Raw genomic sequence first — 27,500 nt, 5'->3', positions numbered from 1 at the left:
CCCTGTTGGTCTTTGGTCGTTTAGTGTCTTCATCAGCTCAGACGAGAGACCCTAGAAGCCCGACTTGGCGGTGCGGCTGCGAAGTCAGCAGTAATACCAACATTCAGTTATGTTGTCAGCGGCTTCCGAATTTTGGATGAGCCAAAGCTGCGGTATCCAAATGTCCCGTCTTCCGGTAGCAGTATCTACCTTTTGCTAAGTTTGCCAAGTGGGCATGCTGCCATACAAATAGTCATCCTTGTTGAGATCGGCGTTCTGAAGGAAGATGGGCGTCAGGACAGCAGGTAATGTCTGTTAAAAGTGTCTGTGTTGCATGTTGACTGATCGAACAAAGGAGCTATCTAGAAAGTGACCGGCCAAGCTTCACATGCAGCAACAGATCCTGCAGGATCATGTCGACTTCAGCTACAAGACAGCGAAAACGTTCATTGTATAAGGATTTTCCTACTATTTTCAAGGCGGCCGTCAGTCTGAACTACATGAAATCGTAATGAATGACTCCCAGGTCAAAAATGCTGTTGTTTCTCACCCAGTCGATGCCGGTTTCCAATCCCTTCCTTTCGACAGAACTACTCTAAGAACCGCACACGGCCTTGAAAGACGCAAAGTCCTCGTTGGCATAATCACCCTTGTTGCCAAAAATGGTGCTCTCTCCGTCGCCACCGCAGTTGGGCTCTTCGTAAGTAAGGACCTTGCACTTCGTAGCATTGCCTTGGAACCCGGTGAGTGTCACACAAGCGCCTTCGCCGACCTGCTTGCAAGCGCTGGTGCCTGTGAAGTGTCAGGAATGCCAAAGAGGAAGAGAGACTGGAAAGGTATCGCCGAGGGGAATGTCATGGGGTATATGGTAACTCACTCGTGCCGCTTGCTTGGACGGTTCCGAGGTTGGCTCCGGTGCAGCCCTTGGTGCCTCCGCCTTCGTTCATTCCAGAGAATGCTGCGTAGAAGACGCTGTTGGTGGCTCTCTTGCTGGCGAGAGCAGCGGCGTTGGCGCCGCTGCCGACGCCGAGAGCGAGGAGCAAGTAGCTGGTGAGGTGCATATTGAAGGATGTGGTCAAGATATGGATGCAGTGCTCCAGCTTATGGTGTGATGAAGAGCGGTACTTATATTCGGCCATGAGCACTATGGCCGCTGGCCCAACATGCTCCAGCAACTACGACCCCTAGTGCGATTCAGCCCACAACAACCGCGTTTATGGAATAGAGCTCATCGTTGAGTAGCTTTCTTTACTACATCTGGCAGGTGACTACCTTCTCGGGACTGAAGCCAATGAAGTGGTTTCCATGTGTCGAGTTTCCAAATTCAATTGGCGTGGTAATGCTTGATCAGGTTGTCTAATGATGCAAGCTGAGAACTTCCGGAGTGGAAAGTCCACCAATGCTGCAACATCGATGTTGCATAGACTCGACGACGAATGGTGACCGTGGTCCGGTGGGTAGATGTGGAGGCGATCAACCGCTTGGAAGGGGTAGAGCCTGATCTCCAAAGAGCGGTCTTCTTCCTTGGTACGCCGCCTTGTTCATGGTGTCATGCGAATGCCTGGATTGGTCTCTGGCTCGGCACGTGAAGGCTCTTGTCCAGCGTAATAGGTTCGAGCTCGACTGCATCCTTGCACGACTATGGGTTTGTGATCCTTCAACACCACTGATGCGGCGTGAGAGAGATCAAAGTCGTATGGCGTAGAACTCTCACGATCTGGAAGCTTCACCGGCGTTTACAGCTGAAGGGGCTCCAGTTCAATAGCAAGAAACGCAACATTCGCAAAAGGGAGGTGTATCGGCAAGCTCACTCCGCCATCCTGCGAATAAGTCTTGAACTGGGCTTTCGTAGACGAGGCCTGTCCAAATGTTGTTTCCACAATCTCAATTCAGGGCCGCGGACGTCTGCGGAGGATTTGTCAGTTCATCTGCGTTTCAGTGTCTCGTAATGATAGAGTGCAGTGCAGTAGCTTGGCCTAGCTGCCCAGTTTATGTTGTTGGTCTCGCATAGGTGTTAGAGAGAGTGTGTATATGTGGAGCTTGGGGGTCCGCTGCGTTGGAAGGCTGATGATTGCAAGCTTGCGTCCTTTCTTTTGATCTGTCATGATCCAGTCAAGATTGCGATGAATGCAGTAGTAGAAGCTGAAGTGCTGCGCGAAGGAACGTTAGAAGGTGTTGTTGGTGTTGTTGTGACCTACATAGCGTCTCCGTTACGTCACAAGGTGAGGTGTCATCAATGTTGTCCCTCACCTACCTTAGCGTCGAAGTTTCAAAGCATGTGTGATCGGTCGTGCCACGATGGTTGATCTCGTTCCCCCTACGTTCTCGACAGTCTGCACTGTCAACAACATCAAGACTGCTGCATTAGAGGGCAGTTCGCAACATACCTTTTCAATACCATTACCACGAGCACAAACCATGGCCGAACCGACGACATTGATGACGCTGCCGCCCGAGTTACGAGAGCGAATCTATGAATTCGTTGCACAGTCGTATACTACCCGTCGCGTTCGAACCGTCGACAGCGAAAGCAACAACGTCCCGGAATTCAAGACTACTACGTCAGCCATAACTGCTACCTGTCGCCTCGTCAACAAGGAATACGAAGCTGTAGCTAGGAAATCCACAACGACACTCGAATTTACCGCGACCAATATGGATTTCGGTCCTATCATGGCCTACTTTGACCGCAAAGTAGATCCCCAATTCCTCGCCACTCTGCAACAGAACAAGGCAATCATTCTCGTCAACATCGTCATTGACAATCATAACTACCAACGCAACCTAGCGGAGTTCTACCCTTGGGCTTTATTCCTCATCCGCGTTCAACTGGAAGCGGCATATCAGAGTGACACTCAAACGTGGATGGAGATCCACATTGCAGGGTCGGATGGAGGATTCGAGGAGCAGTGCGAGCTGGATAGGTCTAGTCCGCAGGACATTCGTGACAACATCGAGACGATTCGCAAGTTAGCCGGAGATTTCGACAAAGCTGTGTGGACTGCTTACCCAAAGTTCTTCAAAGCGATGCAGGCTCGATATCACCAAGAGTGGGATCGCAGGAACGGCGGAGAGTAGTGGGTGGAAAGAGATTAGACACAACATCTTAATTAGGGGGAGAAGTTAGGCGGATAGGGATAGTACAGTAGGAGGGCTGAAAGTACGCCTCAACTAAAAGTTTGGCACCTTCCCTGGGAGACAAATCAGTCTGAAGTGAAATCAGCTGCCATGCAAGGGGTTTCCTTGTTTGGGATCGGTGTTGTGAAGAAAAATGTCGTGTAAGAACAAGAGGTGATGTCTAGCCGGCAGCCACACTTTGATCGCACGGCCCATTGCCCAGCCACCGAATTGATGTCACTGAGCCAAGTCCCGTTGTAGTGATCTGTGTGCTGTCCCCGACCATATCTGCAGCACCACGCAATTCGTTTTTCGATCGGTACATGAGTTCTATAAGATAGTTCTGAGAGCGTCTGACGGGGAGAGCGAGGAAGGCGAGCTGGTCTGATGATTGGCCAGAGCGGCCGGACGAGTGTTCGCCATCGTTTCCTGTACGACAATACAAGCACAGTGCCGCGATATCGTTCTCATTCACTATGGTTGTGTGGTGCGTCCGTTCGCTTTGGCAGTCGATGGTGTGAATGCAGCGAGTCAGTGTTGGTCGTCGTTGGCCGTAGAGTGGACCCCTGCGCGGATAAATTTATTTTACCCGAACGCGCGCTAGGACACGCTCTTGACGCGACGCGTTAAGTGGGCGGGCTCTCTCTGGCGGCTTCTCTTCTGCCCGCTCTTCAGCATTCGACTTCACACACAGACACCATGAGGTAGACACAACCCACAGCATACCACTTTGCATCACACTGACACCTCTACAGCTCACCACTAAGACCCAACATGTCTGCTGCCAATCGCGGACGCCCAGCTGCCGGCGGTCGAAAGAGAGGACGAGACGCCGACGAAGACATCTCCTCGTCTGGCGCTCCGCCGTCGAGCCGTGAGTATGACAGCGATGTTGAGTGTATATACGCTGACATTGGATAGCTCCGGCTTCCTCTCCACCAGTATTTCCCGGAAACGACGACATCGAAGAAGATGACAACCTCGATCCGGAAGAGGACCTCATTCAAGACATTGACGATGTAGACGAGATGGCCGAAGATGATGCAGGCATTGATCTGTTTGGAGACAACTTTGACCGAGATTACGATAGAGGAGACGATGTTGGATACCAAGGGGCCGATATCGATGATGATGAAGACTACGACACCCTCGATCCGGCCGCCAGGAGACAGCTTGAAGCACGCCTGAATCGCCGAGACAGAGAGCTGGCACGAGAGCGCCAAGTGCCAAACGCCTTCCTACCAGACGAAGATGAAGATGTCATGGATCTTACGCGCCAGCCGCGCCGACGCAGGCATAGATTCGACGAAGAGCAGGACGACATCGATATGCATGAGGATATCCTGAATGAGGAGCTTTCGCTGGAGGCATTGGGTGATATCAAGGCCGCGAGCTTGACTGATTGGGTCTCTCAACCAGCCGTTCACAAGACGATTGCTCGCGAGTTCAAGGCCTTCTTGACTGAATATACCGACGCGACGGGTACTTCGGTCTACGGAGTCCGCATTCGAACACTCGGTGAAGTCAATGCAGAGTCTTTGGAAGTTGACTGGGAGCACCTCTCCGAGTCGAAGCCGCTTTTGGCATACTTCTTGGTCAATGTGCCTTCAGAAGTGCTGCCGATCTTCGACGCGGTGGCTCTGGAAGTGGCATTGTACCACTACCCGGACTACGAGCGAATCCACTCCGAACTTCATGTGCGCCTCACGAACCTGCCAGTGTCACTGACACTACGCCAGCTCCGCCAGAATCATCTGAACAGCTTGTTGAGAGTCAGTGGTGTCGTCACAAGACGAACAGGCGTCTTCCCGCAGCTGAAGTACGTCAAGTTCGACTGTACGAAGTGCGGCATTACTCTTGGCCCGTTTCCACAGGACAGCAATGCAGAGGTCAAGCTATCTTTCTGCCAGAACTGCCAGTCTCGAGGGCCGTTCACGCTCAACAGCGAGAAGACTGTGTACCGAAACTACCAAAAGCTCACTCTCCAGGAATCACCTGGCACAGTCCCCGCTGGCCGACTTCCTCGTCACAGAGAAGTCATCTTGCTGTGGGATCTGATCGACTCGGCGAAGCCGGGAGAGGAAGTCGAAGTTACTGGCATCTACCGAAACAACTACGATGCCCAGCTCAACAACAAGAACGGCTTCCCAGTCTTTGCTACCATTCTCGAAGCCAACAGCGTAGTAAAGTCGCATGACCAGCTGGCTGGCTTCAGACTCACCGAGGAGGACGAGCGAGAGATTCGTGCAATGAGCAGAGATCCGAAGATCGTCGACAAGATCATCAGCTCTATCGCTCCCTCGATCTACGGCCATGAGGACATCAAGACTGCGGTCGCATTGTCTCTTTTCGGCGGTGTTTCGAAGGAAGCTCAGGGAAAGCACTCGATTCGTGGAGACATCAACATCCTTCTTCTTGGTGACCCAGGAACTGCAAAGTCGCAGGTTCTGAAGTACATCGAGAATACTGCCCACCGCGCAGTCTTCGCTACAGGTCAAGGTGCTTCGGCCGTCGGTCTTACTGCCAGTGTTCGGAGAGATCCTCTGACTGCGGAATGGACGCTCGAAGGTGGTGCTCTTGTGCTTGCAGATAAGGGTACTTGCCTGATCGACGAATTCGACAAGATGAACGACCAGGATCGAACCAGTATCCACGAAGCAATGGAGCAGCAGACGATTTCCATCTCCAAGGCTGGCATCGTCACAACACTGCAGGCCCGGTGCGCCGTCATTGCCGCAGCCAACCCCATCGGTGGCCGCTACAACGCCACAGTACCATTCAGCCAGAATGTCGAGCTCACCGAGCCCATCTTATCTCGTTTCGACATCCTTTGTGTTGTGAGAGATACTGTTGACCCAGAGGAGGACGAGCGTCTTGCCAACTTCGTGGTCAACAGCCATGGACGGGCACACCCAGTGATGAACTCTGCTGCGGGCGGAGAGTCCCAGACCACAGCTCCCAACGAAGAGAGCATGGATCTAGATGGCGTAGAAAGCCAAGCAGGTCCCAAGACAAAGACGGACATTCCTCAAGAAATGTTGAGGAAGTATATCCTCTATGCCCGCGAACATTGCAGGCCCAAGCTGTACCAAATCGATCAAGACAAGATTGCACGCTTGTTTGCAGACATGAGACGAGAGTCTCTGGCAACTGGAGCTTATCCTATCACCGTGAGTCGAAGTTTCAAAGAAGACTTTACGACACCTACTAACCAGCTCCCAGGTCCGTCATCTCGAATCTATTCTCCGTATCAGCGAGTCCTTCGCCAAGATGCGCCTCAGCGAGTACTGCAATGCTGCTGACATCGATCGCGCTATTGCTGTTGCTGTTGACAGCTTCGTTGGCAGTCAGAAGGTCAGCTGCAAGAAGGCTCTTGCACGCGCTTTCGCCAAGTACACTCTTGGCCGGCCAGGGGCTGTGAGAAACCGCGGTGGACGAGGTGGCAGGAGTCAGGAAGTTAGCGTTGGTGCGTAGATGATTGATGATGGAAATGTATGAAGTGTTCAAGGTTAGAGTGATACCATGGTGTTCGGAGTACATTAGGCTGGGGATGGGCTTGGCTAACAGACCCCTGACGGTGATTTTTAGGAAAGCAACGCTGATGGAAATGTAGACGTGAAACAACCGACATCGTCTGTTTCTCTTTGCCTCGTGATACCTTTGTCTCCACGTTGTTTTCACCTCCCATCTCTTTCCCTGGATCCGCCGTCTCGAAATCATCTCAACATAACCGAAATCCCCCTTCTCCGTCTTGTCAACAACCCACCACGCTCCCCTCCCATCACTTCAAACTATACCTCCCAAAAAACTCCATCATAAACTCCGTCCCGTTAAAATACGTCCCCTTGCTCGAGTCCCCATTCGCCCCCGTACTCGGCCAACTATGCCCCAGCCCCTCAACCCTCCACTGCGTCAAAAAATCCACCTTCCCGCCGAAATCATACTTCTGCACTTTCCCGCCGTAAAGCTGTGTGGTGACGTTGGCGGTGGAGCTGAAGTTATCCACCGACGCCCAGTTCTGCAGGAAGTGCGGGATCGAGGGCAGGCATTCGCCGCGCCGGGCGCCGCCGTCGTAGGGGATTGTGGTGTCGGAGGTGCCGTGGATTTCTAGAAGGGGGATTGGGCGGGAGGGTGCGCAGGGGATGGGGATTTTTGAGGCGTTGCATTGACCTGAGACGAGGTTTTGGTCTGAGAGGGGGAGGTTAGATTGGTGGGAGGGGGATAGATGGGGAGAGGGATGGGGACGTACAATATGCGCCGCTGGCACTGGCGAACGCAGCGATTCTGTCCGTCGCAGTTGCGTTGCATGCGAGGATATTCGCAGAGAACCCTTCCCCATTGGATTTCCCCGTGGCGTAGATAGCGTCGGTATCGACACAGTACCTCGGCGTCAAATAATCGATCATATCCAACGCAAACTGGACATCATCCGTCGTGGCCTCCGGGTCGCCCTGCCATTGATTCCCCACGCCTTGCGGGTAGACGGCGAGCAGGTCCGGGTTGAAGTAGGGGTCGGAGAAGGAGGAGAGCTGTTCCTGGCTGGCGGCGGTTTTGCCGCGGCCGTGGTAGGAGAGGATCAGGCCGCGGGCGGTCGTGTTGTAGTTGGTGGGGATGTGTAGGAGGAAGGTGCGGGAGCGGCCGGAGGAGGTTATGGTTATGCTGTTGCTGCTGCCCGTGGAGCCTAGGGTGGTTCCTTGGGGGAGGGCTTTACTGCAGCCTGGGGAGGGGGTGAAGGCTTGGGCGGTGGAGAGGAGGGCAAGGAGGGAGAGGAGGGTTGGGGATGGCATTTTGGGTTTAGGATGCTGGGTTTTGCAGTACGATCTTGCTTGTCCTTCTAGTATCCTCGAGGATTCCGTCTACTTTTATATTCCTTCCCAACTGCAAGGAGCGCAGCCTTCGGCTTGTGGTGTAGTGGGCCTGCACGCCATCTTCCATCGTCAAGTCCGAGAGGGATGTCGACGGTCGCATCTGGAGTTACCGGAAAACCCAGTGGATGCATTGCAGCAGCATTCGAAGTTGGTGTTGGAAAGTCTCGATGTTCAGTCCAGCTCGGAGGGAGGATCTGTGGTGCATCCTGGAGCGTGTCTTTCTGCATGTGCTAGCGAAAGCTTCACGCCCGAAAGGCTGTTGCATAGCGTAATGTTGTCATGCGTTCACACCCTTACATCATGGACGGCTCCGTGGTGTTGTGTTGTCTCGGTTTTCTAGTCGACGTGTGTTGGCGGCTAGTACACCATCCAGTTGTCTTCTGAGACACTCGTATAACCAAAGTGCACGAGTACTGTTTCTGTGGCTTCCCAATATGGCTCGTCTCGGGATATGGATGCTCAAGTACACACGCTACAGAAGATGCTTCTGCAACGGCCAACGCATTTTAAACCTGATTCCGTGAGCTGTGCGAGCCCTTAAAAGGCCCAATTTGGTGAAGGCTAGGGAACATACCGTGCACGTGTCTTGTTCGTGAGGCCGCTGGACCTCAGCATCGTTCATGCACCTAGCCTCCATTCACGAAACCACGCCTTGGAGATCCTCAACGAGCCCCCATCCCCCTCCTCCCCTCCCTCACACAACTCCCACCCCTCTTCCTCCCACTCCCATCATCAAAAGGATAACCCGTAGTACTCCTCTCCACAACCCCCAACATCTCTTCCACCACCCCCCAAACCACTCCCACCCCCTCCGCAACCTCCACCACAAACCCCTCCCTCCCCACAACCCTCTTCAGCGTCTCAAAAATCCTCTGCAGCGGCAACCACCACATCTTCTCCCTCAGCAAAAATTTCTGCGCGTGGTTGCACTTCCACAGATCCGTGTTCATCCCCTCGATTTTACCCCAGAGCGTTTTCTTGTAGAAGATGTTGACCGTGGCCGGGTTGATGTCGTCGTATTTGCCGGAGGGCACAGGCCAGGGGAATTGCGAGGTCAGGTCTTTGCCGGAAGGCAGGACTTCGAGCGCGATGTACCGGATCCAGGCGTGTTCTTTGTGGGGGTCGCCGTGGCGGAGGCGGAGGGTGTCGTGCAGGAGTTTCCATTCTTTTTCGTAGGGGCCGCTGGTTTGCGCGATGGCGTTTTCCATTACGATTGCGGTTCGTTTCAATTCTCTCTTGAAGTGCGGTTGCTCGACGTGGATGTCGCAGAGTAGGTTCCTCAGCAGACTCTCCCTGTCGTTCTGATCGATCTCGCTTGGATCCGTACGAGCCAGCTCGTCGATGAGGAAGACGGCTCGGGAGCGTTGGGGTTGGCTCAGGAAGTGGGAGCACTGCACTTCACTGTCGAAGTGGTAGGTACATTGGTAAGGTCGTGATTCGTGGATGGCGTTGTTGTAACAGAGGCGTTGGGTAGGATTCCATTTGTGAGTCGGTCTGTCGAAGTCGGTGACTTTGATCGAGGGTGCGTTCCAGCAATTCCATTCGTACGGCGGCGGCGGAGGTGGTGACATGATAGAGTCGTGTCGTTGGCGTTGGGGCCTGCTGTCTGATTCTTCTTCACTTGAGTGGAAGCGCACCGCTTTTGAAGTTCTTGAGACGGCCATGCTTCAATGAATTGTTCTTGCTTCGGTGTCTTGATGATAGAGCAGAGACAATATTTGACACAAGACACGATGTTTAACACATGTCTTGCTTGATGAAGAGACATGAAGGACTCCAGCTCATGATCGTCACGAGCTTGGTCTCACATGTGAAGGTGAAGTAGACTCACATGGGGATCAGCTGCTGCGGGAGTGAATAGGAATTCCTTGCATATGACAGGCAAGAATGAGTAAAAGGAAAGGGGATATTATACACCAATTCCATTGACGCCAGTGTTGACCTCAGATCCTATGTCTGACTGAGGTGCATGCTGTGGTATGAATGCCTGGTACGCTATGCTATACAACCGGAATCCAGAGGCCTCCCTCAGCTACGAAAGCTCCTCGTTTCACAGCCCCACGTTTAGACTGTATCATCGCAGAGATAGTGTTGTCGAATGCCACCTCTTAGACACGACACATGGCCATTGAGCCGTGGTTGTCATGTCTCTCCGCTCGTCCAATCGAGGCAGCCTTGGTCTCCCTTGGAGACTTGCCCCTCTAAGATTTACTGGCTCGTCCCTCTGCCTCGACATCCATCTCAACCGGCGCCCCACCCTCGTCAATAACCTCAGTCACCAGCTCGCCTTCACCAACCTTCTTCTCGCCGCCTTCGTACATGATTCTCCTCCAGCCTTCTCTCACACTCGAATCCTTTACAAACTCCACCGTTGGGAAGTAATGCTCGTTCTTTTTCATGGTCGCAACCCAAGGCACGTTGTCAAATGTCATGACCTTCAACCGGAAGTACTCGTTGTCCGGGATCTTACTAACCTCCCTCAGGAAAGACTTGAGGTCCGGTGTTGGCACGGCGTTGACTGCCATGATGAAGTTTGTCGGGGCGAGACCATAGGCGTACGAAGGACTACCACGAGTTCGAGTAGAGACGTAGATGCCGGAATGCACTTTCGAAATTTGTTGGCGGACGGCGTGATGGGGTCGGTGGAGGATGGCGCCGCAGAAGACGATGATTCGGTCGGTCTCAAACTCTTCGGTGGGGACGGTTGGTACGTCGAGCTCCATCTGTTGCTGCTTGCGGACGATGACAGCTTTGAGGACCTCATTCGAATACATGACATCCATGTGGCTGACTCTGGTGATGAGGCGGTCGTTTAGGGTCAGGATGATGTCTCCTTCTTGCAAGCCATTCACGTTGCCAGCGTCGATTTTGCGCACCATGAAAAGCTGGTGTCGTTCTGGATCTTCGCGTTCGACCCTCTCGATCCATTCTTCACTCACACCCATGATGCGGCATTGAGCCATGTGCACGGTCTGTGTTTCGAGGTTGAGGATACGAAGGTTCGGCTTGCGTCCGCTCTTGACTTCCTCAATAACTGGCAAGAGCGCAGGTGTGGCAAAACCGAGATGGTACTCAATGTCTTTGCCGCTGTGGCCAGTTCGTTCGCCCAGGTAGGTCAGCCAAAGAGCTTGAACAGTGCCATCTTCGCTAATGAGTGCACCGCTGCCGCATTGACCGCTCAAGGAGGTGTCGACGGTAATGGCATCGAGGTTAGTAGCCCGGTAGCGCGGCGTCGATGCACTGGCTGGAATGCCAACTGTGGTAATGTCTGTGACCGCGGTTTTGGCAACGACAGGGCGCAGATTTTGGTTGAAGCCGAAGAAGATAGTCTCCTCGCCTTGTTTGATGGGCTTTTCTGCTAGCTTGGCGGACTTTACAGGTGCCTGGACCAATTTTGGGTCATACTGGATGATGGCGTAGTTCTGCAATGGATGCAGGAAGACAACCTTGCCGTCTACGATGATGGAGTCGGCAATGGTGACGGAAATGTCGCACATGTCGTACGGCACAATGGCACGCGAAACAACAACGAGACCCTTGTCTGCGTCAATGACCAGACCAAAGCCAATCTTTCGCGCCTTCGGGAATCCATCGAGCTTGACTGGGAGCATTGTCGAAACCTTGACAAACGATCTTACTATTTCGACAGCAGCTGGGTGTTGGGCTCCCTCCATCTTGATGAAGGTGGCTTTGCCCGGCTTTGCTTCTTTTGGAGGGAGAGGCTCTGCGAGGTCTGAGAAGTCCCAAAGGCCCGTCTCGTCGTTTCGCACAGCGAGTCGCATGTTTTTGTGCCAGTGACGATCGACAAGCATGATGCTGGTATTGAGCGTGTGCATGTCGCGCAAGTGCTTGTAAGTTACAACAACTCTGCTCCTGTCGGCAATGGATTTCATGACTTCGATGAAAGTTTCCAAGTTCGGCGTCGGTTTGTGGTCAACCGATTGAATGAGCCAGCCGTACTCAGAGCCATCGAATCTGAAAGAACCGGCCGCCTCGCAGCAGTAGACACCGGCATCCTTCATCGCGATGGCGTACAGCCGAGCTTGCTGGTAGGACAGCTTGTGGAAAGACGCACCAGCTACAGACACAAATCGGTCTGGCGTGATTTCGTGTAGGTCGCCGACGCTCAACTCCACTTCCATGTCTTGGCCGCCTCGCTGGATCAAAAGCTTGACTGATCCGCCAACGCTGCTGTCGAGGATGTCGTCAAGACGGACGAATTGTGTGAGGAGCTCGTTGTTGACTTTCAACAACACGTCTCCTTCTTCCAACTTCTCATCGCCTGGACCTTTTGGCAACACGACTTCTGCCACAAGCATGCCGGTCTCTTTAGGGAATTGCTTTCGTACCTCGCTCTCCCAATCAGCGGTCAGTCCCAATCTTCTGCACTCATCGAACGGTTTCAACATCCATTGAGTCTGGATTGTACCTCGTTCGACGTGCTTTCCTTCTCTTATGCATTGCAGGGCACGAAGAGGTCGGTCGAGCGGGAGGAAGTAATCCGTGGCAGCACCGTCGGCTCTACCGCCGGCTTGCAAGGCAACGGCAAATCCATCGATGTTGACAACTGGCGAACCTGACGAGCCTCCTGATGCAGCTGCAGCAGCTTGAATGTAGTTTGTGTTGAAGTCGCTGTAGCCCTCGCCGTATTCTGGCGCGTTCCTGTCCAATCTTGAAATGACACCCGACAAGATGCTCAGCTTCTCCCCAGCATCATTACCCACAACCCTGATCTCTGCGCCCACTTTTGCAAGGTCTGGTCGTAGGTCCAGCTGTGCTAAAGGTAAGTACTTGATCGCTTTGGGGTCGAATCTGAGGATGCCGAAGTCATGGACGGGGTCGCGGTAGACAGGGTACACATCGCACTCTTCGTGGTTGTCGAAGATGCAGTAGCCCCAGAAGGGACCAGCGCCAACGACGTGTCGGTTGGTCAGAATGTAGCCGCGCTCTGAATCAACGACGAAGCCAGTGGCCTCGCTTGAGACAGCAGAGTCGGTGTCGAAGGAGTGCGTCTGACAGAAATGTATGCTGACGACATTGCGAACGACTTTCTCGATCGTCGCCTGCCACTCTGCGGTATCTGCGCCTGCCGCAGCTTGTATGAGAGATGTGTCGTCCGTGTGTGGAGATGCGTATCCATTGGGCGTATCCGCTGCTGACGCAGGCACGCCGTTTCCCACTGCTTTCCCATTCTCCATCGGTGGAGGCGAAGGTCTACGGACTTGCTTGGAAGGTCGTTCGGAGGAGTTGGAGGTCGGGGGTTGCTTTCGTTTGGCGGCGGCGGAGTGGTCCATGGTGTAGTTTCGACGGAAGGTGGATTGAAGTAGGCTGGATGGAGGCGCGAATGATGCGGCGGCACGATACGCAGGCGCAGAGGCAGCAGCGACGGCAGACAGTGGGCGACAGGGCGGACGTATAGAGGCCGCCAAAGGCTGAGGTATCTGAGGGTTTGAGGCTGCGGCGGGACAAGGCGTGGTGGATGTTGATGCAGTGGTGGCAGATCTAAAGCCGCGGCTGAGGAAGAAACAACGAGCGGTGACGATGCTGCTTGGTCTCGCGCCCGTCGTCGTCCCAGCAGTCAACAGCCTCCGCATTCAGAGGCAGGCAGGCAGTCCACGATGGCAGGGAGGGACATGCGCCGTCCATCAAAGTGAAGGCAGAGTTCTACGCTCGCCCGTTTGCACGTGCTGCCGTCGTCACTTGCAGGCGGGAGGAGCCGCAACAGTGGGTCCAGGAACAGACTTCCGCGCTGCTTTAGCCTTCCAAGCGAGACATGGGTATCCCAAACATCACCTGCTGGAGCTCCAAAACCTGCGTGCGCTGGACGGCGGCGAGGTGGCGATGTGCAGCGGCAGCTCTCACCGTCTTCGCCATCGTCTTGTGCGTTGGCCTTGCTTTAGAGAGCCGTGGTGCCCGCATCCGCCGCAAGGTCGAGAGAGTGCCATGGGCTGATTTCGTGGTTGAGCCGGGCGATTTGGTGGACGATGTTGGTTGGATGGTGTATCTCTCCCTGGCACCGCGTTTCGAGATCTTCATCTTGGGCAGCATGTTCTGTGATCCGCGAGGTTCTCGAACGTGTGCAGGCATCGTGAGCAAAGAGACGAGTAAGAGAATAGCGTATCAGATGTTCATCAGTTCTTGATTTCCCTCAACGACCGCTACGATGAGGCAAGGCATGAGTAGCAGGTCACAGTCTACTGACTACCTCTCTAACGCCTTTATACTGATGAGAGTAGACTCCCGTGTCGGGCCCCCATGCATGCGATCGACCAACTCAAAGCCGCATCCAACGCATCACGCTGAGCTCATCCAGCGACATATAGGTGCATGTGCGTACGAGGTGGATGCTCTCGTGACCGCTTCACACCAAACCGTCGTCCGCTGACTCGTACTTTACCAGTCCTGCACCGTCTCCGCCTTCGCTGCTAGAATCCTCCCTGGCCGACTCCTTCTTCTTGCGTGGGGTCTTTGGCTTCTTCTTCGCAGCACCGTCCTCTTCGTCGACGGCTTTGGCACCGCGCTTCTATGGAACATGATTAGTGTCTGAATAGAGAATATATGCGATAAGATGGAAACGTACCTTGCCAGAAGCGGGAGTCTTTGGTGTGGCTGGGACATCCTCACCATTGGCCTCAGCCTCTGCCTCCTTCGCCTTGCGGATCTTGGCCTTCTCCTTGTCAATCATGACCTGGCAGGCCTTCTGAGTGCGGCCTTCTGGCAGCTCGAGCTCGCCCCATGGAATGCTGCCGCCCATCTTGCCAATGATCTGGAAGAAGAAGCCGACCTGTATCACAAGTCAGCAAGTGACTCCAACGATGTCGGTTGTAAACGTCGAGAAACTGCAAATCTGATGGCCTGCGTACCTTCTCAGTGTCAGTCCAGCCCTTGCCAGACATGATGGTGGTTTGTGATGGTTGGAGCTTTGTTATTTGAAACGGCAAGAGACAGTGGATGTCAGGGAGGGTATGTTGTTTGTCAGTTGGCTTTGGATGTGCTTGCGTGATGGAGCAAGAAGATGAGGAGGAGGAGGGTGAACAGCAAGGTGGGTGGAGGCTCGCTGAGAACTTCACTTTTGGGCTGCTGCCTACCCCATCACTTTACTTCACTTCACCACACCCACGAGTCTGGAATCTTCAAACATCACATGCACGCGAGCATACACGTAGGACCAATCAGAGCCGCTTCTCGAGGAGTGAAGGCAAACCCGAGTAGCAATCAGCGGATGTACTGCGCTTCTAGCACTTGTCTCACTTATTTCAGCCGCTTCTGATCTACCTTTACAAGACTCAACACTTGCTTTCCAAACCAGCACTCGCACAAATTCCTTTTCCAACATCACACATCCAACCAACCCACATCCAAACATGGAGAAGCGCAAAGCTCCACCACCACAAGACGAGCCACAGGGTCAGCTCGAGTCCAAGAGACTCAAGGGTGGTATCGACAGCGACGACGACATGGACAACACCAAGCAGCTCGTGCCCATGATCTCTCGCGCCGAGACTGCTGCCGTCCAACACCAGTTCGAGCACGACTCCGCCACCGCAGACGATGATAGTGGCGACGAGGAGTTCGTCGATGCACCAGAAGAAGTCAGTGATGACCTCGACATTCCACCACCACCGCGTGCCCAAGACGATGTCATCAATGTGAGCAATGATGAGGAGGACGAGGAGGAGGAAGATGACGACGACATGGACGACACCAAGTCCACATCTTCCGACCTCTTCGACGCCACGTTTTCCCATCTCAAAGATCAGAAGGAGGAGGAGGACGCAGCAGACGACGATGGCGACGATGGCGACAACGACTCAAAGCAAGACAGCGGCATCGAGTCCTCCCCAAATTCGCACACCCAAGGCTGCGAGGAAACCCGCCGCCGCATAAGCACGCCACCCCTCCCCACCCCCGACCTCATCGTCACCGGCGCCACCACAATCACCAAGAAGCCCAGCCCAACAAAATCGGACCCCAACGCCAAAAAAGAAGAAGGCCGCATTCGCGTAGGCCCCGACGTCGACCGCGACCTCTCCGAAGGCCTCCGCTCCCACTTCCGCTTCCACGAGCGCGTCGCCAACCTCATCCCACGCCTCAACGCCCCGGACTTCGACTGGTCCCGAAGGTACTGGATCGCGGTGCTCAGCCACCTGAAACGCGCCAAGAACGCCACCAGCGAGAAAGATTTCGTGTGGATGAAGGGAAATCGTCTCAGTACCGGCAAGACCATCTTGCACAAGTATTCGGACAGTATGTTCCCGGATCCGGAGCGCACGGTGTTGATGCTGGGGCATGAGAGGTTGGGGATGGGGGATACGATGGAGGAGTGTGATTTCTTTGGGGATCGGTTGGTTGTGCTTAGGGCGGTGGAGGAGGGTGTCGGGGAGTTGAAGGAGAAGAGTTTGGTGGCTGGGTTGGTGAAGGAGGTGCCGGAGGTGGTGGCGCTTGACGATGATTGAGCAAGCAGAGCCATCGAGGGCGGAGACGAGAGCAGATGATCTGTTACATGGAAAGAGGAGCGATCTTTCGAGGATGCTGAGAGACAGTCAGCCCATGTAGTGTACGATAGGCGAGTTGGATCTGGATATGAACCTTGAACTTCATACTTCGTGAAAGCGCAGTGGCGATGCCTTCTACCTGACTTCTTCTCACTTCGCAGACCAACAGTCACGTAGCAGGACCTCTCGCTTTCCATTCTCTACGATGATCGCACGCTAATCTTCCGCTCTGCTCTCGAATGTCGTCTCCTCGATCATCTCTTTTCAACCTTCGTCCCTCAAATCGGGCCGAGATGCCCACTAAGAGGAACTTCAACATCACCATCGCCAGCAGTCGCAGCAGTCCTCCTAACGGACGTCCCCGGCTGCACTAGCGGAACGAGATGTTGCCCGTCGTGTGCCGGTTCCATTCCATGCTCATACTTGGGAGTACCACTGTGATTTCCATGTTCAGCTCTGTCCCATCTCAAGGGTTCGCGATAGATATGGTTCGCGTCTCGAGCTATAGCGCAGCTCTTTCTCTCATGTTCATGCACCGAGGGCAGGGCCAATTACTCCAGCTTATCCAAATGCTCCAAGCGCGTCAACACAACCTGCTTGCTCGTCTCCTGAATCTCGCCGGCGAGGAACACTTCATCGAGGATCGCGTAGACCTAGATATTCCCACATCAGCAACCCGATCCAACCCGTACCCAAACAACCCCACCCTTCAAACTCACCTTGTAGAAGTTGAACACCAAATCCAACTCACAAACATTCCCAAAGAACTGATCCAGCACCTCGACGAAGAAGTGGATCGCCTCCAGAAACGCCAGCTCGTTGTCATTCGCATCCACGCACGCGCAGAAGAACAGGCCTGCATAGCGGCGGTAGACGACTTTGGAGGAGCCGCGGAATTCGACGAAGTTGGACTGGTGTTTTTGGTCGCGGGGCGCGACGAGGCGGTGCACTTCGCCTTTGAGCTTGATCTTTTCGTCGTCGGTGTAGGGCGAGTACCATTTCGCCAGGCGGGTCTTGCCTCTGGAGGGGTGGGTGGGTTAGTTTGAGGTTGGATGGGGAGCGGGAGGGTATGCGATAGGGATGGGGAGGGAAGGACGTACTGGCGGTTTTGGATGAGGATGAAAGAGAGGACCATTTTGGCGGGTCGCAGCTCTTTCGCCGGTTGGGGACGTGTTGGTGTTTGTGAAGGTGAGCTCGGGTGGTGGTATGGGAGCTCGAAGGAGGTGCGGTCAGATGCGGAACTGACTCCGCGTTTGGCTCTCACTTCACGTTGGGGAGACGAGATGACTTCTTCTCTTTCCTCGTCCACATCCCATTGATGTTCAGAAATGGTTCTCCGACATAGCCATGACAATGCTCTGATGTGATAACGCTACACGGTGCGTTGCTCTCCGATATTCGCAGATCTTGTCGCGTTCAACACGCGTCGAATTTCGACTTCGAAGTCTCCTGCCTCTCCTACTCCACTAACCACCAGCCATGGCCTGCACAATCACGATACCCTTCTGGCCCGACTCCACGGACTGCCTGGACTGGTCGCCAGATAACCAGATCGCTGTCACTGGAGGAGAACAGATCGCCATTCTGACACCAAAACTGAAGGAGACGGCACCCAATGGCAAGCTCTGGAACACGACTCTTCTGAAAGTAAATGCCTTCACCGCGAAGGAACACCCCCTCGTAGATGCACCATTAAGCAACATCAACTTTTCCATCGGCGAGGAACTTTCCCTTCGGCAGGCAATCGAGTCGAAATGGTCACCGTCTGGTCTGGCGATTCACAAAGGCTGTGCGCTCGCCGTGCTCACGGCGAATCATGTGCTCAGTATTTGGGCCCCGAGTGGCAAGTCAGATGTGGCAAGTAATTGGGCGCGACAGGGCATTGTCAATGATGCTGTTGCGGAGTACTACAGGTCTAAGGACACAGCGCGGCAGCATGGCACAGACGACCAGTCAAGTCAGCAGCAGCTCACAGAGCAAGACCGAGTTCGTCAGCGAATCCGATCTTTTGCGTGGAGTCCTCCATTGACTCGCAATGGCGGTGACGAGGAATACTATCTGGCCGTGTCCACCGAAGGTGCTGATATTCTCTTTTTCCGAGTTACATCACCACATAGCGGCACTTTGACGCGCCCTTCGAAGTGGGAGCTGACCGTGGTGGGTTCGCTTCGATTGGAGTCAGATGCGGAAAATCATCCCCAGGTCAATGTCGGTGGCATCCGCTTCGCCGAGTATATCGCCTGGGGCGGATGGACGGTAGATACCGCCGGACAAAATGTCGCCCGATTCGCATATGTTCACGCTGGCAGACTGTTCACATCTTCTGTCAAGCGAAACACATCGGCAGAGTCCTCAGCACCAAGTCGTGGGCTGGACATAGACGACAGCAGACGGGTGTTAGGCGATCGAACCGATATTATTGGGCCCGTACGATTTGTGCCGGGAAAACAGCGAGGCTCTTTGATAGCATTTGGAGATGACACGGTCTTCGAGATCGACGTTGACGAAGAAATACCCACCGCCCGAACACATCATCTGGACGACAGATGGGATTGCGTATCCGGCGTGGCCTTTGCCAATCCAGGAGACGGCAGTATTGTCTTGCACATCACTTCACTGCTTTCAATGTCGAATGCGGCAACTACGACTCTCAGTCTACCACTGGAGGGGAATGACACCAGCGTCCAGCCATCGTGGCAGCACGCAATCAGTGAATTCAGAGCTACATACGGCGCGGATCATAACCTCGACAGCCACGTAGCAGAACGCACGTCGGGCATTGCGAGTTCGCCATTAGGAGACTATGTCGCGACTTGCACGACCATGCACCCCTCCGACTGCATTGAATACGTGATTGGGTCTGAGCAGAAGAGTCTTTTGAGCATCACCTTGGAAAGCGAGTCTACGGAAGGTCACTTTCTACCAGCTCCGCCGACGACATCGTCTCAACCACTATCTGCTGAGGCAATCCTCTTCAGTTTGTCGCGGCGACTGGAACAGAATGCTGAATCTGAGGAGCGCGAGATTGTTGGCCGTGACTCGCTCGTCGCCGAAATTCTTCGCTACCATCAGCCTTCCAAGGACAGTATCACCGTCGACAAGTCCACCCTTTTGGAGGCTCTCGGCGACGACCCCAAGCTTCTTTACCGTCATATCAAGCAAGCCATATTTGTACACCCCGACGTGCTTACTGCTCAAGCATCGCGGATTTCGGGCATCGCACTCAAACCGAATATTACTCGATCAGAGGTTACACGACCAGTAGTACAACGCCTCGTGCAGGAGTTTCTAAAGCTAACCAGCCAAGCTCCAAGCAGTGACAGCCTGAGCGAGAGGATCAGGACCATTTTTGCTGTTGTGAACACTAAGCTGTCTCCACCAGATCCCGCCACGGTCAATGGAGACAGAGAAAACGATTCTGAAAATTGCACGATATGCCAGAAGTCCATTCTGTTCGAGAGCCTGAGGTGGGCGAGATGCATCTCTGGCCATCAATTCTCTCGTTGCTCGCTTTCTTTCCTCCCCATCCAGGAACCCGGAACTACAAAAAGCTGCGGCATTTGCGGTCTACAATACTTCAACGAGAAGGTTCTCTCGGACATTACGCCTGCCACGGAGGACATCGAGATGGCAGATGTTGCCACTACGGAAAGCAATATAGACACCCCGGCCAATGACACGTGGGTGGAAGTGTCACGCAACTCGAATGCATTTCCACAGCGAACACCATCGCTAGCGCAGATTCTCTTTGCCGCATGCGACGTTTGCGTTTATTGCGGAGGCAAGTTCGTGGACTAGTCGCAGGAGTTTGTACTACCTCTTACTTTATCCGGCCTTGGCACGTAATTAATCTCCAAGCCGCATTCCAGTCGTCGTTGTTGACGACAGGTCGCGATGTGACCTCACCACGGTGACCATTGACGATCAATCAATCACTTCCATACAGAGATAGACATGCTACCACACCGCCATATCTCGATAGTGTTCTTGCCATCAAGATAGACTGAATCTGCAGCCACCCGCAAGACTTCGGGGAGCCGGACGATCGAAAAGCCATCCAATTGACCCGACCGAACAGTTGCATGCCACTGCATTGCCGCACAAACAAGCGGCCGAGCACGTTTCAATGGACAACAACGATGGCGAAGAGCCGGAAGGCGGAGCGATTCGATTCTCGAACTCGCCAAGAAGGTGGACAACAATCACTCAGTCGCTGGCCAGTCCGGTGAGGAGCGTTCATCCAGAGACAACAGACACTGGTATGATGGAATCGATCAACAGCCAAGCGGACTTTGGACACCGGACGGCCGATTTCTTCGAGGACAGTTCGGAAGATGAAGCTGGTGGAATTGGCGAGGCTGTCACTGCGCCGGATAATGACTTCAGGGAGAAACCTCCGTCTCCTAGCAAGAGAAAGCAACCACCGCCGTCTGCACAGTCACTCGTCTCTCAATGCGAACCGAAACGGGTGACGCTACCGCCAGAAGAGCCTGGCAGCGAAGGGTATCAGCGATTGGAGTCCAATCTGAATCAACAATTACACGCTCAGACGACTGATGAAACCACACCCGACACCTCGTTTAATGGCTCCGTTGAGGAGATGGACCTAGTGGCCGATCAAGAAGGCCGCACTGGGCCCTCGTATCCCAAGCCAGCGCGACTATCTTCAGGTCGGACAGCTCGAAGTTCTGGTGCCTGGCGGTATGAGCCGAGCATGGATCAGCGCATGTCTATGCATTCAGACAAGCTCGACCAGAGACTGGGCGTCCATGCTGTGGCCTACGATTTCCTCCTTCGTGGCATGCTGAATGATCAGGAGATCATGCGAAGAGATCCCAAACGTAGCTCTGCAGTTCGCGCCTCTATGCTGCCGCAGCAGCTCAGACTTCACGACCCGCGAAGTCCCAGGGACAACATATTTCCGTCGGACATGGAGCGGAGCAATTCGACTCTCAGTAAAAGCAAGAAAGTCCACGTCGTGCCCCCGCCGATTGATACCAGTGGTCCGCGACCATCACTTCCGGAGAACTTTGTTCGAACACCATATCCATTTACGAGTGATAGAATCAACCGCAAAGACTTCGGCCGCGAGCCCCCATCAGCCACGGAGTCTCCTATAGGCGCCTCAGAAAGCATCCTCACCCTCAGCATCCGAAGAGCGAACCCGCACAGTCTCCCCAAAGTCACAAGCATCACAATCCCAGCCTCGAACGATTTCACCGCGGTAGGCGCAGGCCAGGGCGAGAAGCAAAAGCACTTCAAAGCCCTCGTCTTCGACGACGCAGAATTCTTCCATCAAATCCGCCTCGCATACGTAGAACTCTCCGGCCCGAGACGATTCTTCTCAGCCCGATCTCTGGCACGCATAGCCGTCAGCGGCCCAGCGACACGCGCGGCAGACGCCGGCTACGGCTGGCTCCACCAACCCCGGAGTCCACGAGTACTGGCGTACAAAGGCCTGACGGACACGTTCAGCGAAGAAAAGATCCTGCAGCATTATCGGAACCCCGGTCTAGGGAAATCGAGATACGCATTCGTCCACTGGGCCCATCGCCTCGCCGCTGCTCCTCCTCCAGCCCGTTCGACGGCCTTTCCCACGGATGACGAACATCCTGACTCGCCGAATGCTGAGCTCGTGAGAAGGATGGAGCAGCCGGAGGGGCTGGAGTACATCATCAGCTGGTCGATATCACGCATCCTCTCGGCCCTTCTCATCATCGTCCTCCTGAGCATCGTGGCAGTGCTCCTCTGGACGTTCCTAGGGAAGAGCACCACGCCCAACTGGCCTTCGAATGGCGGCTTCCGCGGAGCAGGCGATCGAGTAGGCACGGGGATTCTGATTGGCATTTTTGTGTTTCTGAGTGGGATGGGGTGTTTCGCGGCTTGGTTGGGGGTTAGTTGGCTTGTGTTGTGAGAAAGGGGTGGATGGATACATTGTGCGGTTTCTGGATAGAGACGGCTGGTCTATGCATTTTCGTATTCATCGTAACATCATCTTCGTCGTGTGCGTGCTGGGCTTTCATTTCACGTCTTCCGTCGTCGTAAGTGCTGGACAGCAAGGTGCAACCCAAAACGTGCGTCCTGTAGCAATGGGCCTCTTGCCTTCCCTGAAGCCGACTTCCTTTCCAGTTCCACCGGCTTTACAGCGCGAGACAGAGACACTGGCCCTTGCCATTCGGCTCATTGTTAGGACGAGGATCGGATCGAGAACTTCTCAGGGGCCCGATGACAGCCACTTGCAGCCTGGCGGGATGCTCGTGAGTGGTTCGCTGGTATACCAGGATCAAGGCGGCGAATCAACATCCACCTTCTCCTCTCTCAGCTCGCCCACAGGCGTATTCGCATTCCCCTTATACCCCTCCACCCAAGGCGGTTTCCCGTCCTCGTCGAACTCCGCCCAGACGAAGTATGAGCAGCCCTTTTTCCCAGGCGTATAGTTGGCGTAGCACATCCACATGTACCTCCCTCTCGTGACTTTCCGCTTCTGCACACATCGCAGCACACAGGACACACCGCATTTGCATTTGGGTGTGTATTTTGGGTGCAGGTAGTCTTTGTAGCATCTGTATGTTATGTTGAGGCGTTTGTTGAGTGCGAGTGGGTGAGGATCTATGGCTTGTGCCGGTGCGATAGAGTGTTTCCATTCTTCTTGCATTTCGGCGTGCATCACCAGCAGGGAGTTGTGAGGCAAGTGTATTGCGATCTGGCCTTGCTCGTCGGCCGAGGATGCGTCTTCTTGAGGCACGATGCGGCGGACGCGGAACTCCCTCGCCACGCCTAGAGAGAGGCTGCCGATAATCGCTCGTGGACCGAGGTATGTGAGTTGATCCGAGTGGTATCCTACGTTTTCCTTGCCGCCGTCGTAGCAATTGACGAAACTCGCGTTGGGTTCCCATGTTTCGGGGGATTGAAATTTGAGGTGCTTGCCTTCCGGGTGGAAGTCGTGGATCCGGCGGGCGACTTCCTTGTTGACTGCTTCTTTGACGATCGAGGAGACTCTGAGCATCTCGGGCGTGGTTTTGGCTACTTGTGCTTCGTAGAGGCCGTCGTAGATGTATTCTGTCTGTTGCTCTTTTACGGCTTCCATGGTGTCCACGTAGAATTTCCAGGTGTGGGGGCTCTGCACCGTTTTGTCGAAGAGTTGGAAAGTGCCTCTGTCGAAGTTTGGCGCTTCTTCTAATAGCTCTTTCAATAGGATCTCTGCATCCTCTTTCGGTAGAAAATTATGTATGATCGAACAAGGTGTGTGGTTCTCGACATCCTTCGGCGTGTATAGATGTAATGTCTTGCCCTTCTTCGTCAATGGCTTGACCACTGGTGAAGCAGACTCCGAACCCTCGGCGCCCTGGGTCGCAAAGGCCTGTATAGAGGACTGATATCCGTTGGCGCCCGTTTTCCGCCTCTTGACCACCCCGTCGTAGCCTGAGCTCATGGCCTGCGAGGCCTCTGTCCGCGCAAAAGTGTTTTAGCCATCCGTTCCTGCATGCCTCACAAATGCCTTCTACCCTTTCGACTTACTGTACGCAGATCCGCCATACGCCGTAAGATAGTCCAGATGAACCTCCTGCGATTTGTCTGGGTGCAGCGATGCTAGCACCGCGAGTTTGAACTCAGTATCCTCTGGCCCTTCATCGGTGTCCGCTGTCTTGGCCAGTTCTATCGCTTCGGGCGAGGGTTTGACGCGCTTGGGCTTGTGCTTGCGTATCTCTTCCATCGCTGCTTCGCCATGGGGGGAGTCGATGGCGGGGTCGAGGTCATGTTGCTGCGCTTGTCGCTCGCGCAAACAACCTTCCAAGTTCAGAGTAGTGGATGGGTGGTATGAAGTCTGATGCCTGAGTAAGCGTACGTTACACGGTCACATTTTGGGGACGCGCTGAGCGGCGCTTGGACCAGGCGAGTGAATTCACCCCGCGACTTTTGCCTGTGGCTGTGGTATCGCAGCTGCCGCTCTCAATGACTCTGAACCCATTTCCTTCTCGCACTTATTAAGTATAGTAGTCATCGATGTATAACCTGAGGACTTCACAGTAACTACCGCAGTATGGTGGACACTGGCTCAGAGCTATTAGAGCAGCCGTCAATTCTTACCATCGAGAGTGAACGCCTGCAACTCAAGACCATCCAGATGTCCGATCTTCAGGAAGTCATGCCTATCATTACAGATATGGAGGTTATGAAGTGGACGTAAATTGATACTCTAAGCCAGAATACGCTGTTCTGTAATGACCAACGTTGACAGGACCCAAGGCCCTCCAGCAAACCTCGAACAAGCAGAACGATGGCTCAGTGCCAGGACATTGGGTCCTGATGTTTTCAACTTCGTTATGCGAGAGAGGACTGCCGACGGCGTAGGTACCGACATCGTTGGCATCATGGGGAGCTTCCATGTCCCTAAATGTGGCTATCTCATTCGTACCGGTATGATCTATCCAACTCACTGTCCCACCGTCAATCATAACGAGGAGCAGATCGAGCCGGGAAAGGCTATGCCACAGAGGCGCTCAAGGCTTTCCTCCCTGCATATTTCGAGCGGGTACCACCTGCAAGTGAGGGCGGCACAGGCGCCGACTTCATCGAAGGTTACGTCGATGTTGAGAACAAGGCCAGCCAGCGAGTCCTTGAGAAGGCTGGCTTCACCCTGTGCGAGTCGTTGCCTGGCGAAATTGAGAATCTGGTCAGTGGGATCCCACTTTTGAAGTCTGACTCCTGCTCGCTGACACCAATCTAGATGGGTTTGAGAGATGTCCTGTTATATCGGTGCCCACGCCCCGGAAGGACGCTGGAGGAGCTTGGTTTGATGCCTAATCCAAAGGCTCTCGAAGATCCACCTGAGCCTTCCATTCAGTGATGTCGGGAAGTTCTCTTCAAGACTTTGCGGATGAGATTTAACACCCATCTTGTCAGGCCAGCCAAAGCCGTGCTACGATCTTTTGTCTTGCATCACGCCCAGCGCCTATATCTGAAAGGACGTGTTGAATGGCAACCAGTAAAGACCAGCTCGTGACTGCAGATTGTCCGGCCAGGCGCCTAATCTTTCCCTCGGAAGATCGCTCTTATCGCCCAAAAAGGCAGTTCCACCACTCACACACAAATGAGCCATTCATCTCTTGGCCCATATCACCACGCAACGCCATGACCGGTGCTCGCACATCCGACCTGCGGGAGTCACAGGCGCGTGGAGTCGGAGGTTTTCGTTGGCGTGTGCAAGCGTGTTGCTTGAGTTGCTCATCGATCGACTTGACGTCACGGCGTCCAATCAATCGCTGAAGACTACCGGCATATGGTTCCCTAAGGCGACTTAGCACGATGTCAAAATGGTAGTTGAGACCGGCACGTGTGGATACTTTCAAGCGTTGAAAGGTTGACGATATGTGCTGTTGATGAAGTGATGGTCTCGTCGACAAGATCCCTTTACCCCATCTGTCTTCCGTGAATCAGTGACACGGCAATGTCTCTCCACGAGAAGGTTAAGGACGACGTCCCCGAGCAGAAGGCGATTATTGTCGAGTTCAAACCTGGAGATCCCGAGAATCCTCGAAATTGGCCAGAATGGAGGAAATGGTGCATTGTCGCTGCGATTACTCTCGTAAACTCGACCTTCTCCCCCGAGTTCGAACGATGATTGACAACTTCTAGGTCGACCTCAGCGTCTCCTGGGGTGCCTCAGGTTTCTCTCCGGCAACCACGAAGTTTGAGAAGTCCTTCAATGTCAGCGCAGAAGTCGACGTGCTCGGGCTCTCGCTCTACGTGCTTGGTCTGGCAATGGGGCCCATGACTTTGGCCCCGTTGTCTGAGTACTTTGGGCGAACATTACTCTACGTCGTACCGTACGGGATTTTCCTCCTCTTCTTGCTAGGGACAGCATTGGTGACAAATCTTGGCGGATTCCTTGTCCTAAGGATCCTATCTGGAATGTTCGCCAGCGTGACGATTGCCAACTTTGGCGGTACCATCGCGGATATGTGGCCGAGACACGAGGTCGGTCCACCGATGAGCGTGTTCCTTTGGGCGGCTGTATGCGGCAGCCCAAGCGGGTATTTCTTGATGTCCTTCGTTGCTCAAACCCGAGGGTGGAGAGACGTCTTCTGGGCATTACTGGGCATCTGCGGTGGCTCCTGGGTCATTCTCACCACCGTGCTGGTCCCTTTCAAGAACGAGACGAGGCATGGGACGCTACTCAGGAGGAGGGCTGCCAGGCTGCGAAGGGAACGTCCAAGCGAGCGGGATATCATCAATGTGCCGGACTCTATGAAGGCGAAAAGCGTGAGCGAACTTTTCAGGACCACTCTGACCAGGCCGTTCCGTTTCCTAGCCACTGAAGCAATCATTATCTGCTGCGCCTTGTACAATGGCTACCTCTACGGCCTGTCGTTTTTGTTTAACGGTGCTTTCAGCCTCGTCTTCGGCCCCAAAGGATATGGATTCAGTACCATCGGCGTTGGCTTGACGTTCCTTGGGTTGATCATCGGCGTCTGCATAGGACCTGTCGTGAATATCTGGCAAGAACGCTATTATCAACGTCGCATTCGCCAGGACCTTGGCCAATCTGTCGATACCGCCGTCGAAGCATGCAAGGAAGAAGACGTCTTCAAAAATATCCCAGAAGCACGGGTCCAGCTAGGAAAAGTCGCAGCAGTAACTCTTCCGATCAGTCTCTGGTGGTTCGCCTGGACGACTCCCCCGGAGTATCACATCCACTGGATCGTGCCCGTACTCGCAACCGCTCTCTTCGGCTTCTCATTCTAAACGCTTATCCTCATGACGTACATGTACGCTGAAGATGCGTACATGGTCTTTTCCGCAAGTGCACTGGCTGGCATCGGACTGGTGAGGAATCTTGCAGGAGGGACGTTCCCTCTGTTTGGGAACCAGATGTTTGAGAATGAAGGATACAATTGGGCTGGTACGATCCTGGCTTGCTTGGCGATGTTGTTGATTCCGATTCCTTTTGTGCTGGAGAAGTATGGTACGGGATTGAGGGCACGATCGCCGTGGGCAAGAGATCATATGGATTGAGTGCGGACATCATGTCGGATTTCGT

At 54.1% G+C, this 27,500-nt stretch overlaps 14 protein-coding genes across 14 annotated transcripts; 7 read left to right on the top strand and 7 right to left on the bottom strand.

Moving 5' to 3' along the window:
• Positions 1 to 574: 574 nt before the first annotated feature.
• Positions 575 to 1,040, bottom strand: M409DRAFT_48700 (uncharacterized protein; the record flags this gene model as incomplete). The annotated part of the gene is made up of 2 exons (XM_033811017.1): positions 575 to 771; positions 857 to 1,040. 2 exons carry the CDS (start codon positions 1,038 to 1,040, stop codon positions 575 to 577), a joined length of 381 nt encoding a protein of 126 aa, XP_033674661.1.
• Positions 1,041 to 2,277: 1,237 nt separating this feature from the next.
• On the top strand, positions 2,278 to 3,057 carry M409DRAFT_48699 (uncharacterized protein; the record flags this gene model as incomplete). Its single annotated transcript, XM_033811016.1, has 1 exon — positions 2,278 to 3,057. One exon carries the CDS (start codon positions 2,278 to 2,280, stop codon positions 3,055 to 3,057), a length of 780 nt encoding a protein of 259 aa, XP_033674660.1.
• An 813-nt stretch (positions 3,058 to 3,870) lies between these two features.
• M409DRAFT_62033 (uncharacterized protein) lies at positions 3,871 to 6,570 on the top strand (the record flags this gene model as incomplete). The annotated part of the gene is made up of 3 exons (XM_033814987.1): positions 3,871 to 3,970; positions 4,018 to 6,266; positions 6,319 to 6,570. 3 exons carry the CDS (start codon positions 3,871 to 3,873, stop codon positions 6,568 to 6,570), a joined length of 2,601 nt encoding a protein of 866 aa, XP_033674659.1.
• Positions 6,571 to 6,877: 307 nt separating this feature from the next.
• Positions 6,878 to 7,883, bottom strand: M409DRAFT_62032 (carbohydrate esterase family 1 protein; the record flags this gene model as incomplete). Its single annotated transcript, XM_033814986.1, has 2 exons — positions 6,878 to 7,266; positions 7,346 to 7,883. The coding sequence occupies 2 exons, from the start codon at positions 7,881 to 7,883 to the stop codon at positions 6,878 to 6,880; spliced, it is 927 nt and encodes a 308-aa protein (XP_033674658.1).
• Positions 7,884 to 8,626: 743 nt separating this feature from the next.
• Positions 8,627 to 9,535, bottom strand: M409DRAFT_48696 (uncharacterized protein; the record flags this gene model as incomplete). The annotated part of the gene is made up of 1 exon (XM_033811015.1): positions 8,627 to 9,535. The coding sequence occupies one exon, from the start codon at positions 9,533 to 9,535 to the stop codon at positions 8,627 to 8,629; it is 909 nt and encodes a 302-aa protein (XP_033674657.1).
• Positions 9,536 to 10,165: 630 nt separating this feature from the next.
• M409DRAFT_16040 (uncharacterized protein) lies at positions 10,166 to 13,258 on the bottom strand (the record flags this gene model as incomplete). The annotated part of the gene is made up of 1 exon (XM_033803467.1): positions 10,166 to 13,258. One exon carries the CDS (start codon positions 13,256 to 13,258, stop codon positions 10,166 to 10,168), a length of 3,093 nt encoding a protein of 1,030 aa, XP_033674656.1.
• Positions 13,259 to 14,325: 1,067 nt separating this feature from the next.
• On the bottom strand, positions 14,326 to 14,860 carry M409DRAFT_16039 (uncharacterized protein; the record flags this gene model as incomplete). The annotated part of the gene is made up of 3 exons (XM_033803466.1): positions 14,326 to 14,487; positions 14,545 to 14,748; positions 14,828 to 14,860. The coding sequence occupies 3 exons, from the start codon at positions 14,858 to 14,860 to the stop codon at positions 14,326 to 14,328; spliced, it is 399 nt and encodes a 132-aa protein (XP_033674655.1).
• Positions 14,861 to 15,328: 468 nt separating this feature from the next.
• On the top strand, positions 15,329 to 16,420 carry M409DRAFT_16038 (uncharacterized protein; the record flags this gene model as incomplete). Its single annotated transcript, XM_033803465.1, has 1 exon — positions 15,329 to 16,420. One exon carries the CDS (start codon positions 15,329 to 15,331, stop codon positions 16,418 to 16,420), a length of 1,092 nt encoding a protein of 363 aa, XP_033674654.1.
• A 590-nt stretch (positions 16,421 to 17,010) lies between these two features.
• On the bottom strand, positions 17,011 to 17,594 carry M409DRAFT_16037 (uncharacterized protein; the record flags this gene model as incomplete). Its single annotated transcript, XM_033803464.1, has 3 exons — positions 17,011 to 17,112; positions 17,179 to 17,479; positions 17,560 to 17,594. The coding sequence occupies 3 exons, from the start codon at positions 17,592 to 17,594 to the stop codon at positions 17,011 to 17,013; spliced, it is 438 nt and encodes a 145-aa protein (XP_033674653.1).
• Positions 17,595 to 17,938: 344 nt separating this feature from the next.
• On the top strand, positions 17,939 to 20,257 carry M409DRAFT_16036 (uncharacterized protein; the record flags this gene model as incomplete). The annotated part of the gene is made up of 1 exon (XM_033803463.1): positions 17,939 to 20,257. The coding sequence occupies one exon, from the start codon at positions 17,939 to 17,941 to the stop codon at positions 20,255 to 20,257; it is 2,319 nt and encodes a 772-aa protein (XP_033674652.1).
• A 328-nt stretch (positions 20,258 to 20,585) lies between these two features.
• M409DRAFT_16035 (uncharacterized protein) lies at positions 20,586 to 22,373 on the top strand (the record flags this gene model as incomplete). The annotated part of the gene is made up of 1 exon (XM_033803462.1): positions 20,586 to 22,373. The coding sequence occupies one exon, from the start codon at positions 20,586 to 20,588 to the stop codon at positions 22,371 to 22,373; it is 1,788 nt and encodes a 595-aa protein (XP_033674651.1).
• Positions 22,374 to 22,742: 369 nt separating this feature from the next.
• M409DRAFT_16034 (uncharacterized protein) lies at positions 22,743 to 24,173 on the bottom strand (the record flags this gene model as incomplete). The annotated part of the gene is made up of 2 exons (XM_033803461.1): positions 22,743 to 23,905; positions 23,978 to 24,173. 2 exons carry the CDS (start codon positions 24,171 to 24,173, stop codon positions 22,743 to 22,745), a joined length of 1,359 nt encoding a protein of 452 aa, XP_033674650.1.
• A 327-nt stretch (positions 24,174 to 24,500) lies between these two features.
• Positions 24,501 to 25,307, top strand: M409DRAFT_62027 (uncharacterized protein; the record flags this gene model as incomplete). Its single annotated transcript, XM_033814985.1, has 4 exons — positions 24,501 to 24,643; positions 24,699 to 24,877; positions 24,928 to 25,133; positions 25,188 to 25,307. 4 exons carry the CDS (start codon positions 24,501 to 24,503, stop codon positions 25,305 to 25,307), a joined length of 648 nt encoding a protein of 215 aa, XP_033674649.1.
• A 600-nt stretch (positions 25,308 to 25,907) lies between these two features.
• M409DRAFT_62035 (uncharacterized protein) lies at positions 25,908 to 27,475 on the top strand (the record flags this gene model as incomplete). The annotated part of the gene is made up of 3 exons (XM_033814989.1): positions 25,908 to 26,045; positions 26,096 to 27,144; positions 27,265 to 27,475. 3 exons carry the CDS (start codon positions 25,908 to 25,910, stop codon positions 27,473 to 27,475), a joined length of 1,398 nt encoding a protein of 465 aa, XP_033674648.1.
• Positions 27,476 to 27,500: the final 25 nt, after the last annotated feature.

This window comes from Zasmidium cellare (assembly GCF_010093935.1).
Source record: "Zasmidium cellare ATCC 36951 unplaced genomic scaffold M409scaffold_1, whole genome shotgun sequence".
Taxonomy (NCBI): Eukaryota; Fungi; Ascomycota; class Dothideomycetes; order Mycosphaerellales; family Mycosphaerellaceae; genus Zasmidium; species Zasmidium cellare.
This window is presented reverse-complemented; position numbering and strand designations above follow the sequence as displayed.